This window comes from Chrysochloris asiatica, unplaced genomic scaffold (assembly GCF_000296735.1).
Source record: "Chrysochloris asiatica unplaced genomic scaffold, ChrAsi1.0 scaffold00319, whole genome shotgun sequence".
Lineage (NCBI taxonomy): Eukaryota > Metazoa > Chordata > Mammalia > Afrosoricida > Chrysochloridae > Chrysochloris > Chrysochloris asiatica.
Genome location: NW_006408837.1, coordinates 862824 through 877070, shown reverse-complemented (window position 1 = coordinate 877070; position 14247 = coordinate 862824). Strand labels below are relative to the sequence as shown.

At 48.1% G+C, this 14247-nt stretch overlaps 1 protein-coding gene across 2 annotated transcripts in view; it reads left to right on the top strand.

Moving 5' to 3' along the window:
• The window catches only part of AFAP1 (actin filament associated protein 1), a 99430-nt gene that overhangs the window by 23358 nt on the left and 61825 nt on the right, over window positions 1-14247 (top strand). For both annotated transcript variants that reach the window (XM_006875306.1, XM_006875305.1), the window contains exons 4-5: window positions 623-834; window positions 4841-5020. In XM_006875306.1, coding sequence (XP_006875368.1) covers window positions 623-834; window positions 4841-5020 — 392 coding nt within the window. The remainder of the gene's footprint in view (window positions 1-622; window positions 835-4840; window positions 5021-14247) is intronic.

The following is a 14247-nucleotide window of genomic DNA, read 5'->3' as shown; positions in this document are numbered from 1 at the left end:
ATGAATTGGGTGATACTTTACATGGGAGAATATCAGCTTTACATTCATCCTATCATCCCCTCCATACACCATCATTCAACAGCATTTGCTTCCATTCCCTCTGCTTTTTGGGTGTTTTTTTTTTTGAATGTACACCGAAGCAGTCACTGGAGAAGGATATCATGTTTGGTAAGGTGGAAGGTCAGAGAAAAAGAGGAAGACCCCAGTGAGCTGGATTGGCCAAGTGGTAGCATAGATGGGCTCAAGCGTGGCAACAGTAGTGAGGTTGGCCCAGGATCGGGCCGTGTTTCATTCTGCTGTGCACAGAGTCGCTATGAGTTGGTACCGACTCAATGGTACCTAACAACAACTACAACAAACAACCATAGGGTACACCCTGCAAGCCTGCCCCCCGGTCATCAGCACACAGCCCCTCTCCCTCTCTGGGTCTAAAGTCCCGAGCTGCTCCATCTCTCCACGTCATCATCTCTGCCTCCATCTGTGGCGTCACTCACTGCTTTTCTGTGTAGGTTCCCACACTCCGCTCTTCTTCCTTGATGGTCCCAAGGTCCTCCGCTCCTGGACTGTAAGATCAACCACTCCTTTTGCTTTGACCTCTATTTATCTGTTTATTTTTTGAAAGATTATGATTCGGATGCAATGAGCAGCTCTTACGAGTCCTACGATGAAGAGGAGGAAGATGGGAAGGGGAAAGGCGCGTGTCATCAGTGGCCTTCAGAGGAGGCCTCCATGGACCTGGTGAAGGACGCCAAGATCTGCGCTTTCTTGTTGCGGAAGAAGCGCTTTGGACAGTGGACCAAGCTGCTGTGCGTCATCAAAGACACCAAACTTCTGGTAAGGCTTCTTTCTGAGTCCGCTTGGTCAGCCACAGACAACGGCGGCGTCACTCGCTGTCCAGCCGACACTGGCCATAGTGAGGCCCAGGCTGAGATGTCCTACACACCCTGGTCCAGGTTTAAACAACATGCTGAAGCAGCTGGCGCTTTCTCCCTGTCGTCGGGGTGACGAGGGGCTCATTACTCCCCACACACCCCCAGGACAGAGTGCACCCCACTCAGGCACTAACTGGGGTGTGTACCCTGGAGACACAGCTGGTCTGGCCTGCCAGAGGCCTCTGGATGCCTTTCCTGGGTTGGTAGTGAGTCAGTGGATTCCTCAAAGCCATGTCATGGGGGTGGGGTTTGGAGAGAGAGCCACAGGAGGAAATTCTTTGGGAGAGTTAGAGATTGGTGTTTGGTTTGTTTGCTGTTGCTGTTTTAAACCCAAGAAGAAGACAAGATGGAGCTTGGAGCAGAGACTCAGGGACTGGAGGAGTTGAGTCTCTCCGTCCTTCCTCCCTCATTTTGGTCTCTCTCCTGCCCCAGCCTTTCTTCCCTCTGCCCCCTCCCTCCCTTCCGGCTTCAGACACACCATGGTTGATTCACTTTACGAACTTTACAGTAGGGTGCATTTTTGCCTTTCATTTATAGTTCAAGTAAGCCTTGGGATTTCAAAAATCAAACACAAACACCCCACTTCAGTTTGTATCATTCAAACAGCAAACTTAGTGATTTAAATATCATGTCTCTGAGCAGCGGAGCAGGTAGATACAAGGAAGCTTCAAAAAATGTGTGCAAGATTTTCATTATTTTCCATGAACTTTTTTGAAGCCCCTGGTTGTTTTTGTTGTTGTTAAGTGCCGTCGAGTCGGATCCGACCCATAGCGACCCTGTACAGGGTTTCCGAGGCTGTAAATCTTTACGGGAGCAGAATGCCTCATCTTTCTCCCGCGGAGCGGCTGGTAGTTTCGAACTGCTGGCCTTAAGGTTCGCAGCCCGATTCGTAACCACTAAGCTACCAGAGCTCCTGGTATGTGTATGTATTGTTGTTGTTAAGTGCTGTTGAGTAGTTTCTGACTCATATTGACCCTGTATAGTATTTCCAAGGAGTGGCTGGTGGATTTGAACTGCTGACCTTGCAGTTCAAACTGACCTTGCGGTCCAGTGCTCACCCTACAGTGCCACACCAGGGATTTCTTATATACATGGAGTCCTGGTGTGGTGCTGTAGGATAAGCACTGGATTTCTAACCACACGGTCGGCTGTTCAGACTCACCAGCCACGGTTGGAAACCCCACACAGGGTCACTGTGAGTCTGAATTAACTTGATGGCGTAGGTTTGGATTGGAAATCCACACACACGGGTAAGTATCTATGTTTTCCTTGGTCGCTGTGGGTTGGAATCGACCCTACAGCACTTAACAACAAAAACAGTTTTGATTGGAGTCCTGGTGTGCTGTTGTAGGCTTAGCACCGGAGTGCTGACCACAGGGTTGGTAGTTCACTCCCACTTGCTGCTTCCTGGAACCCTTCCACAGACTCACTATGAGTCAGAACTGACCCAGCGGCACTCAATAACACCACCACCGTATTTTATTAACCAGGTTAAAATTCTTGGGACAGTGTATATTGCAAATTAACGACTGTTTTCCATTCTTGAACAGCGTGTGGACATATTTTTGCCACATGTGTGGCCTGAATTTCTCCCAAATTTAGAATATTTCCAAAATGGTGCCATGGGGATTTATATAAAGTAAGGAATCATAAAAGGAGAAAAGAGAAGAGGATTAACACAGCCCTTATTTACAGTCTGACCGAATGGTTGCAAGCTGTGGGTAGAGTCTACTAATCTTATAAAAATCCCAGCATCAGCTGCCGCTTGGCATGCATGTGGTCAGCCCCCTGGATTCTTCATGAGGGGTGGACCTGTCTCGGGCCCCCTTTCCCACGCCCTCTCTCCTCAACACAAAAGATTTACATTACAACTGATAAAAGCAAGTGTTTCTCAGGTTGAAAACAGAAAACCAAACCCGTTACTACTGAGCCAACCCTGTCTCATGTCTCGTGGGAGCCCCACGGAGGACAGCTGTGCTTCGCTGGGTGTCCAGTGCTATAGATGGCTAGGTCTTTCTTCAAAGTGCCTCTGGGTGGACTTGAACTTCCAACCTTCTGGTTAGCAGCCAAATACATTCTACTCTGACACACGTGGGGTTGACGTGGGTCGAAGCTGAGTTGACTGGTTTGTTTTCTCTGGCAATCTGGTCTTCAGGCATTTCCAGATCGTTACACTGTGTGTTCTTGGGCACTGAGCTCTTGAGACAGAATCACTCACGGCATTTTCTCCCGTGGCTTGTGTTTAATCAGAGCATGACAATGTAGTAAACATGCCTAACTACCTGAGGTTAGCTGCTGGTGTTTGTTCTTTTGAGATAGGCCAGCCGTTTATTTGTTGAATTAAAAACAAACAAATAAAAACCAGGATACTTTTCAAATGTAAACTATAAAACGGCCAAGGATCCTAGAAGTCATTTCTGTTCACGCATCCCTTCGTCAATGAAAGACTTGTCAGCTTGTCTGAACTTGGGGGAAGTAACTTCCTAAGTTCGGTGAGGAACAGATGCCCCGTGTTGTTGGTACTCAGTACCAGGTAGCAGGTGTCCCTGTCAATAGACATGTATTGGAATTGCCACCACAGTGATAAGTCAGTATACAAATGACAAAGCCTGCTCAGAAACCCTAAGACACTCCCCGGAGACCCAAAGTCAATTAGTAACAGAGCTGTCCTCCAGTTATCTAATTCTTAGATTATATGTGACGGGGCTTCAAAAAGCTCATAGAAAAATGCAATGGAAAGAGAACGGACTTTCTCCACGAACTTTCTGAAGCCCCCTCGTGGGCAAAACTGTTTGGTCTGGCCTTGCCAAGGCAACCGCAGTCCCAGTTCCGGCCCATATCGACCCTGTATAGGTTTCCGAGGAGCGGCTGGTTCTGCACGTTATCCTGCAATGCCATAGCACCAGAACTCCAGCCAGCACATGATAGCAGGCTAATGTGGAAGGGGATAATACTGTATGGCCCTCGGCAGAACAAAAAGGTTCCCCACCCCTGGCCTGTAGCTTTGAGGGTTGCAGGAACCATCTTGTTCCATTAGCTCAGAGGAAACAGTTTCTTTTCACTCGGGACTGGGGTCACTGATGGTTAGTAACGTAGCTGGACTCAGGTTGGTGTCTGCACCCAGGTTCTGACCCACCGTCAGTTACCTTGGTTTTGGAAATCCTGCATACACCCTCCTGGGGAATGCAAAAGCAGAGGCTTGTTAAAAAATGGGGCCAGGGCTACAGTTACCTAAACGTGCCTGGCACCTCTATCCTAAAGCTCTCATCACAGGCAGAGCTAAAGCAAGAACAATATAAAGTCACCCTTAGTCTCCACTTTCCCTCTTGACATTTTTCGAGTGAAGGTCTGTGGGAGTGAAGCAGAGCAGTTGAGTTTTGGATTCTCTGCTCTTTGATCTTTGTGCACTAACATGTAGACTCTTAGTACAACGATTCCTCGGCCTTTCAGAAAGGAAACAGACAGACGGACTAAGCAGACAGCAGGTGATAGGGCTACAGTTCGACACAAAGTATCTGTCTTTGGGCTGTGTCATTTCAGCAATTACAATACAATGTATCCAGGTAATCCAATGAAGAAACCCTGCTAGAATTTAAGGATTTACTAATTTCCTGCGGAATCAAGTGATAGAAACTCTGTTTAATTATTTGCTGAATGGTGAACGGAAGTATTTTCACATTATAAAGGTAAAATAATCCGGAAGTGCATCACTTTGTAGGTGATCATGCATTTGCACCTATAGATTCTATTTCCGGTTACTGGGCATTTCCCCTGTTCAGGTCAATGAGATTGCCGGTTGCCTGGTCAATTCTCAAGTTGTCATGTGTGCCGGGGTCACAGCTCTGTCTCTGTCGTAACTTTCGGGGACAACCACTGCAGCATACTGATGTGTGTGGTATTAAATGCAGTGTTACAAGAGCTCCAAGGACCAGCAGCCGCAGATGGAAGTGCCCCTGCAGGGTTGCAGCATCGCCTACATCCCGAAGGACAGCAAGAAAAAGAAGCATGAACTGAAGGTCAGCCAGCCAGGGACAGACCCCCTGGTCCTTGCTGTCCAGAGCAAGGAGCAGGCTGAACAGTGGCTCAAGGTGAGTGCTGCCCTTTTCCTTCTCACCCTTCCTCAGACCAATTTCGTTTTAAAATTGTGGCTTGGGTGAGAGTTTAGAGACCAAGGTAATTAATTCCCCAGTCGGCAGCTTTCTACGCTTTTTGTTTGGGGACATTGGTGGTCAGCCCTCAATGTGATAGCACCTCTTCCCGTGTCCTCCTGGGAATTCCTCTGGTTCCGCTTGCCCTGCCTTCCTGCCCCTTCCTGCCTTCTGACCTTTGTTTTGGGGCAAATGCTGTTGTTTCGGTCTCATGCCGATGATGGCTCTGAGGAGCACATTTCTGGTCACTTCATAGACCTGTTTGTTGTTTGGATAAAAGGTGACCCCGGGGTGGGCAGAGTTCCAGGTTTGAGGGTTCCACGTGTCTCTATCAGGCCAGTTGTTGTTGTTGTTGTTATGTGCCATGGAGTCGGTTCCGACTCATAGTGATCCTATACAGGGTTTCCGGGGCTGTAAATCTTTACGGGGGCAGAACACCTCATCTTTCTCCCGCGGAACAGCTGGCCCTGAGGTTCGCAGTCCGATTCGTAACCACTACGCTGCCAGAGCTCCTCTTTTATTGTGATTTGGAATTTTGTCCTCCTTTTCCCTTTTACAAGGAGCTCTGGTAGCGTAGTGGTTACGAATCGGGCTGCGAACCTTAAGGTCAGCGGTTCGAAACTACCAGCTGCTCCGCGGGAGAAAGATGAGGCTTTCTGCTCCCATAAAGATTTACACCCTCGGAAACCCTGTACAGGGTCGCTATGGGTCAGAACTGACTCAATGGCACATAACAACAATAACAACAATTTCCCTTTTACATTTGTATTTTTTCAAGCTCAGGCATGCGTTGATGAAACTGAATCACTTGGTCTCTGATTATTAAATATTCTGGTTCCTTGAGGTCCATCAGAAGCTCATGGGGGAGGGGGGCACAGTGATGCTGTAGGATAAGCACTGGACTGTAACCCACATGGTCAGCAGTTCAAGCCCACCATCTGCTCCGTGGGAGAAAGAGGAGGCTTTCTCCTCCCACGAAGATGCACAGCCTCAGAAACCGTATACAGGATCCATATGAGTCGGAACCGACTCGATGGTACTTAATAACAACAATAGCACCGGATGGCCCAAGCCCATTCCTGAGGATAGTTAACCTCCTCCAAGGAGTAAGAACTCCGCGGTCTGAGCTTAGCATGCTGCACTTGCGTGGTCCCCGTGGGCCACTGTGAGAGGCAGAATTGAGATGGTGTTAGGATGCACGTGGGCAGAGTCTGTGACACATTCGGTGCGTCTTCTTGTTTCCCACCGATTTCCATCCTCCGTTGAGACCAAGACTCAGGAGTAAGACTCAGCTTAGTCGAGTTTCCAAAGTATGCGTTTTGATTTATTGTTAACCAGGTTTGTTAGTAGATTATTAGATGCCGTGGAGTTGATCTTCAGAGACCCCATGGAGGGAGTAGAACTGCCCCACCGGGTGTTCCTGTCTGTCGTCTTTCTGAGAGCAGATTGCCAGGTCTTTATTCTGTGGTACAGCTTGGGTGTCTTAACCGTCACACCACAAAGGTCATAGAGTTAAAACCAAGTGCACTGCCATTGAGTCGATGCCAACTCCTCGGGACCCTACGCTGCTCCCTAGGGTTTCGGGGGCTGTGAACATTTACAGATGCCGACTGTCACATGGTTCTCATCAGGAGAAGCTGGTGGGTCTGAACTACCAGCCTTTCAGTGACCACTAGCTGCTCCTCTTCTCCCTGTTCTTCTGGCTTCCTGTCAGCTAGAAGCTTCTACTGTAATGGTCAGGCATTCCCTCATCTCACAGTCTGCCTGTCGCTCACTGAGTGTGCGTCACATGATGCTGCAGGTGCTCCCATGTGGTACTGTCAGCTGAGCACTGGATCGCAAGGTCGGCGGTTCAAACCCAGCAGCTGCTCCCTGGAAACCGTGTCACAGACTCGCTATGAGTCCAGACTGACTCGATGTCACTTAACAACACCACCTAAGAATCAGTTCTGACCCATGGTGGCCCCAGATACAACAGAACTGAACACTGCTCAGTCCCTCGCCGTCCTCATAGCAGCGACTACGTTTGAGATCATTGTTGCAGCCACCTGTATGCCAATCCGTCTTGTTGGGGGTCTTCCTCTTTTTTGCTGACCTTACTGGGCATGATGCCTTTCTCCAGGGACTGGTCCCTCCAGATAACATGTCCAAAGTGGCGTGAGGGGCAGTCTCTCCATCCTGGCATTTAAGAAACAAACATTCTGGCTGTACTTTTTCCAAGTCCGATGTGTTCGTCCTTCTGACTGCCTTTTCGAAGCCCTATAACCTGGACAACCACATGTGTTCATGTTGTCTGGGCTTCAGTGTCTTCATCTAAACAAGGATAATAAGAATATCTCCGTTGGGAATTGTTTTGTTTTTTCTTGTCTTAGGTTGTTCCAACTCATGGTTCCCCGTGTACCAAGCTTGATGCCCTTCTCCAGGGACTGGTCCTTCATAATAACATGTTCAAAGTACGAGAGACAAAGTCAAGCTTACAGGATCGGAAGCCATATGGGGCGGTTCCAGCCTGTTCTCTCGGGTTCTGTGGTTCAGAATCAATGCAAGGCAACAGATTAGGTTTCTACACTCTACACTGAGTCTGCATCCTTCTGTCAAAGAGCAGACAGAGAGCAAGGTAGCTAACTATCTGCTCCGAGTTTTGTTTTCTTTTGGAAGACCCTCCTGAAGGTCTGATGGTCATGAATTTGTGGTATTGTGCCATATCAGTTACCACAATCACCAATATCTCTAAAACACTTGGAAGCTTACAACATAAACTTTACCCAGTAACCCCACACACACACCATCATCCCCTCCCACACCTCAAGATGACTGTCTGAGGAAGGTGTTAATGGTAGTGCCCTTAGACCGTCTCAGGGAGGTCGGAGATGCGGTGGTCACCAAACCATGGGGACAGGACTTAGCCTGGCTGCACATTTCTAGCCAGAAATGCCATTCTCATCCTGTAGCTCCTTCGGGCAGGTGCTCCTGGCTGCTGCCCTCCCCTGCAGTAAGTGGGAAGGTGACCATGAGCAGGTGAGCAGCCTTCTGTCTCCGCCACGTTCTCCCGTTTAACCGTTCCTTCATGTGTGGGGCCACTGGGAAACTCCAGCTGGCTTCTGTTTTCCACACCCCCCTGTGAAATATCTCTGGCATGTTAAAGAACAGCCCACCCCCGAGCAGTGTCAGTCTGCTGTGATGTCGTCTGGTGTCAATGGATTCTTTACAACTTTATTGTGGATGGGGTGCAGGCTTATGGAGCAGAACCCTCGTTTTCCACAGAAGAGCGCATTGTGTTCATCTCAGTAATGGCAAACCCTTCGGTGTAACATCACTGAGCCCTTTTCCACCCCGGGTTCCATTCCCATCCTTCCTTCCGTCCTAGCCTTCTGAGCTGTGTCCTTGGGTGAATGCTACCCTGTTGACCTCTAATGTTTGACGACTCTAAGGTATTTATCTCACTAGCATTACTGTTCCCCTGCGAGATCTGTCTGTTGTTTGATTGAAAATTGAGTTATGGGGTAAGTTCTAAGGGGGTTTCCACCAATCTCTATCCACTGGTCTTATTTTAATTTTTTTTTTTTTGAGTTTTGGTCCACATTTGTCTTCCACTCCGTCCAGGACCTTCTAGTAGTGATGGTGATGGTGGTGGTGGTTGTGTGCCGTGGAGTCAATTCTGACTCATAGCGACCCCAGTATAGAGTTTCTGGGCCTGTAAATCTTTATGAGAGCAGAAAGCCTCATCTTTCTCCCACAGAGTAGCTGGTAGATTCGAACTCCTGACCTTGTAGTTAGCAGCCCAACTCATAACCTACCACACTCCCAAAGCTCCTGTTGGTAGTGGTAACTGGGTCCCAGCCAGTTCTTCTGGTCTCAGGATCAGGGAGACTGATGTCCATGTGTTCCATTAGCCCACTGGACTCATTGTGTCCATCTGTCTTGGACTTTCTTCTCTCTTCTTTCCTGTGGGCAGGGAGACACCAAGAGCTACACTTTAGAGGGCAGCGTCCCTGTATTTTAGCATTTCTCTGGGCTATGGCATCGTGCTGAAGTGTTGCTGACAAATTGACAAGTAGAAACAGAATTTTCTGTTTTCAGGATGTCAGATGCTGATAGAGTGAAGTCATTTTTCATGTTAATTCCCCAGATGTAAGATACTTACAGATGAGAGCCACTTAGCTAATTATAGGCGGATGACTCCATTTGTGAATGGAAAATGAATAGTAAGACTTTGCTTTCAAGCGTTTCCTGATACTTCTTAAATAGGGTGGAAAAAACCCGGCTGAAGATCTTTCTTCTAAAGCGTTTCAATTGAGTCATTGGATTGAATTTTTGTTATTTCTGCAGCATGGAGCAGTGATGTTGTTGGTAAGTGCCGTTGAGTTGGTCCCGATTCATAGCAACCCTGTACAGGGGTTCCCAGAAGTGGCTGGTGGGTTTGAACTGCCAACCTTGCATTTAGCAGTTCAGTGCTTATCCTACAGCACCAAACTTCAGTGAAACAAAAAAAGGAGTCCTGGTAGCACCATAGAGTAAGCACTGAACTGTGAACCATAAGATTGGCAGTTCAAACCCACCAGCCACGCTGAGAGGAAGAGGAGGCTTTCTCCTCTTAGAAAGATTTACAGCCTCGGAAACCATGTCAGGGTTGCAATGAGTCGGAATTGATTGAATGGCAAATCGAGTTTTTTTGTTTTGTTTTGGATTTTTTTGTTAGTGTAAGAAAAAGCTTAAAGTCTTTTCAGAAATTTTAAAGCCGCAGGTGTAGCACGTGAAGCCCCGTCTTGTGAGTGGTGCTGTAGAATCAGCATTGGACTGGGAACCACTAGTCGGTGGTTCAAACCCATCAGCCGCTGCTTGCAAACTCTATACAGGGTCAAGTTCACCAGCTGCTCCTTGGAAACCCTATACAGCATTGCTATGGGTGGGAATTGACTCGACAGCACTTCACAACAACAACAACAACGAGTAGGAACAGACTTAACAACATTGAAGCCACAGGGGTTAGTTCATTCATTTCAAAGTGAGAGCAAATATTCATCACATGCAGACAGGATGGTCCATAAGCTGGAAGTCACCTGGAGGAGGGCTCACCTGGGACCTCACTGCACATCCTTTCATTTCCTACCTGCTGCTTCCATGGATGCTGGTCTGGATTCTTGACACCTGCAATTTCGTCTTTCTTCAACATTATTACTGGGTCTTACCCAGTGCTTGGACTCTTGGACTTCAAACCACAAGGTTGGTGGTTCAAACCCACCAGCTGCCCCTCGGAAGCCCTATGCAGGGTCATTATGAGTCGGAACCGACTCGCTGGCACTTAACCACAGCACTTAGCAAGGTCGGCACAACGATGCTTCTTTCTACAAATGTGAGAGGGCTTCAAAAAATTCATGGAAAAATTACAACATCTTTCAATTCTGTTTTTCCACAAACTTTCTGAACCTTTCTTGTATAATCAAATAGAAATGCAGTCTGTTGTGTGTGAGTGGTCTCGGTGTCCATCCTGTGGGACTTGCTGGCCACCTGAGTGTCTCTGCTGTGATCAGAGCTCCACTGTACCCCAACACTTGCCTTAGAACTTCTCGGGAAGCTCCCCACTGTACCCCAACACTGCCTCAGAGCTTCTTGGGGAGCTCCACCATTGCACCCCAACACTGCCTCAGAGCTTCTCGGGGAGCACCTCATATGCATGCGAAAGTTGGACAGTGAATAAGGAAGACTTTAGAAGAATTGCTGCATTTGAGTTATGATGCTGGAGAAGAATATTGAAAGTACCATGGGCTTCCTGAACAAGCACAAACAAATCTTTGTTAGAAGAAGTGCAGCCAGAAGGTACAGAAAAGACTTCGCCTCTCGTACTTCAGACATGTTGTCAGCAGGGACCTGGAGAGGGACCTTGGTGAAGTGGAGAGTCAGCGAAAAAGAGGGAGACCCTAACAAGATGGATTGTCACAGTGGCGGTGGTAGTGGGCTCCGGCATAGCAGTGATTGTGGGCATGGTGCAGGCCCGGGAGGTGTTTCATTCTGTGGTACGTGGGGTTGCCATGAGTTCAAACGGACTGGGTGGCACTGATCCACAACACGATCCCTTATTGCCTTGAATGCCCAGACTTTGCCTGTCTTTAATGTAATAACTAGTCACCTGCTAACGAAGTCACACACCCGGAGTCAAGATGGGAGAATAAGCTGCCTGCATCCAGCCCCCGGCTCCTCACACGTGCCCTGAAGGAATGCTGCCCACTGCTTGTCACTTGTCCTTGCCAGCAGCTCGGCCAGAATGAGCTGGCTGTGTTAGAGAGCCGATGCTGACAGGAGGGGCCCCGTGTTGGGGTCAGCCCGGAGACAGGAGCCAATATTCCCAGAAATGGGGCGGTCAGGTTTCCCAAAGAATGTGCCACGATTGTGTTTCTGCAGCTGAGGGCTCAAGTTAAAGCAAACAAAAACACCACAAAAGACACAACAGTTTGTGTTGGGAAGGACTCTGTGATCCTGGATTGAACTCGCGTGGTCCTGGTCCACAGCCACTCACAGGACCCCAGCGATGCAGCCTGTGTTCGTGGCTTCTGAATTCATTCTGCAGCTGCCAACCGATCGGCAATAAATAGGGGGAGTGCAAAGGCAGTCTCAGGAAAACAGCCAGGTTTCTCTAAAAGCCCATCTCCTCCACTAAAAACCCCCAACCCACTGCTCTGGAGTGAACTCGGACCCATAGTGACCCTGCAGGACACCGTAGGCTTTCTGAAGCTGTAAATCCTTACAGGAACAGACTGCCTCACATATCTCCCTAGGAGCAAGCTGGTGGGTTCGAACTGCTGACCTTGAGTTTAGCAGCACAATCTGTCACGGTCCAGGGGAGAGAGAGCATTCACAGGACCCCGAGAATCTGCAGGTGTCCAGTGAAGAGTGGGGTGCTAGCTTCCGACGTGGCTTTTATCCACATGCCTATGAGTGCTTTGGGGTTGTCATTGTCGGCAGATGGTGTTGTCAGTTCTAACTCATAGTGACGTTGCCCAGCCCTGTGCCAGCCTCCCAATCATTGCTGTGTTTGAACCCACCGTTGCAGCCACCATGCCAACCCATCTTGTTGAGAGTCGTCCTCTTTTTCACTGACCTTCCACTCTGACATCCTTCTCCAGCGACTGGTCCTTCCTGAAAATCTGTCCGAAGTACATGAGCTGTGTATGCTCTCCTCCTCCAGAGGGCGCTGTTCAAATAGACCGCCGAGCTCCAGCGTCTACGTCAACGTGGTGGAAACATAGGTTTCACCATCGGAGGAGCTTGTTCAGATTTGGGTCTGTGAGAACTCTGGTTGTAGAGAGGGTACAGAGCCCGAGGAAGCCAGCTTGGAGGGTCACAAAGGCCCACTGTAGCAGGCCTGGACATAGAGGCAGCTGTCCTGATTATACACACCCAGCGAGACCACAGTGGAAGCAGGACTGTGTGCTCAGGCATGAAATGAGTCTCCTGTTCAGATACCCCTTCCCTTTCTTCTTAGTTTGGGTGGAAGCTGACAGAGCAAATTCGTTTTCCTTCCTTCCTTCCTGCACATATTTTGTCTCATGGCATTGGTTGCAATCCTCTCCATGTAAAAGTGCCTTTTTCAGTCTTTTTTGGGGTTTCTCTTGACACCCATCCCCCCACCAACCAAACCGAAACCCACAGCCCTTGAATGGACTCTGGTCCTTCCTTCCTTCCCTGCCCCTTTCTAACGGCTGAGCTTTGTTTCTGTCTGGACAAAGGCTGCTCTTTTGGTCTCTTGTGGTTGACTGAACTAAGGAATACATTCTTCCCTGCTGTTACTCTTCTAACCTATGTTACACACTTCTAACCTATGTCCGGGTCGAGACCACAGAAGAATTAACAACAAATGTGCTGTTCAGTTGCCTGCTAATTGCTTCTTGCTCCTGGTGACTTTATGTAGGACAGAACCAAACACTGCCTGGTCTTCGAGGTCCTGGCCATGTTTGAGGCCATCAGCGTCATTGTTGCATGGCTGTGGCTCATGGAGGAGGGATAGCTTTGTTCTCACTGACCTTCCACTCTACCATCCATAAAGCCCTTTTCTAGCAATTGGTGTTTCTTAATGATGTGTCTAAAATACGATCGACCAAGTCTCCTCATCGTCACTTCCGAGGAACTATCAGTCTGTACTTCTTCCAAAACAGATGTGTTTGTCCTCCTGGCAGTCCAACACTGTAATTCTTCTCCAACACCATAATTCTCCAACCCTGTTATTCTCCTCTAACACCATAATTCTTCTCCAACACCATAATTCAAATGCATCGATCTTCCTTTGGTCTTCCTTATTCGTATGGTGGTGATGATGGTTGTCTGGCACAGAGTAGGTTCTAACTCATAGCTACCCTGAGTAGGGTTCCTGAGGCTCTAAATCTTTATGGGAGCAGAAAGCCTCGTCTTTCTCCTATGGAGTGACTGGTACAGTTGAACTACTGACCTTGCCCAGTTTGTAATCTGAGGTGATTGAAGAGCATTGCTCTTTAACACTTTAAAGAGATCTTTTTGCAACAGATTTGACCAAATGCAGCACATTGTGGCGTTTTGTGACAGCTGCTTCCGAGTGTTAATTGTGGATCCAAGTAAAATGAACTCTAACGATTTCAGTCTTTTCTCCATTTATCATAATGCTGTTAACTTGGTCAAGTTGTGAGGATTTTTTTTTTTCTTATGTTTAATCCCTACTAAGGATTTACACTCTCGGAAACCCTGTATAGGGTCGCTATGGGTCGGAACCGACTCGACAGCACTTAACAACAACAACAAAGGCTGTGGTTTTTTATCTTCTTTAGTAAGTGCTTCAAGTCCTCTTCCCATCCAGCAAGCAAGGTTGTGTTACCTGCATGTTGCAGATTGTTAATGAGCCTTCTAATCCTGGTGTCGCGTTCTTTTTCATGTATTGTTGTTGTTGTTAAGGGCCCTTGAATTGGGTCTGACTCATAGTGACCCCACGGAAGCAGAAACCTCCTCTTTCTCCCACAGAGCAGCTGGTAGATTTGAACTGCTAACCTTTTGGTTAACAGCTCAGCTTGTGATCTACAATGCTACCAGAGCATGTATTAGTAGACCAAATTTTCTAGAGCAATTTTAGGTTTACAGAGAAATTATGCATAAAGTACAGAGAGCTCCGTGCAACCCTCTGCACATCCTTTGCCCTATTATGATCC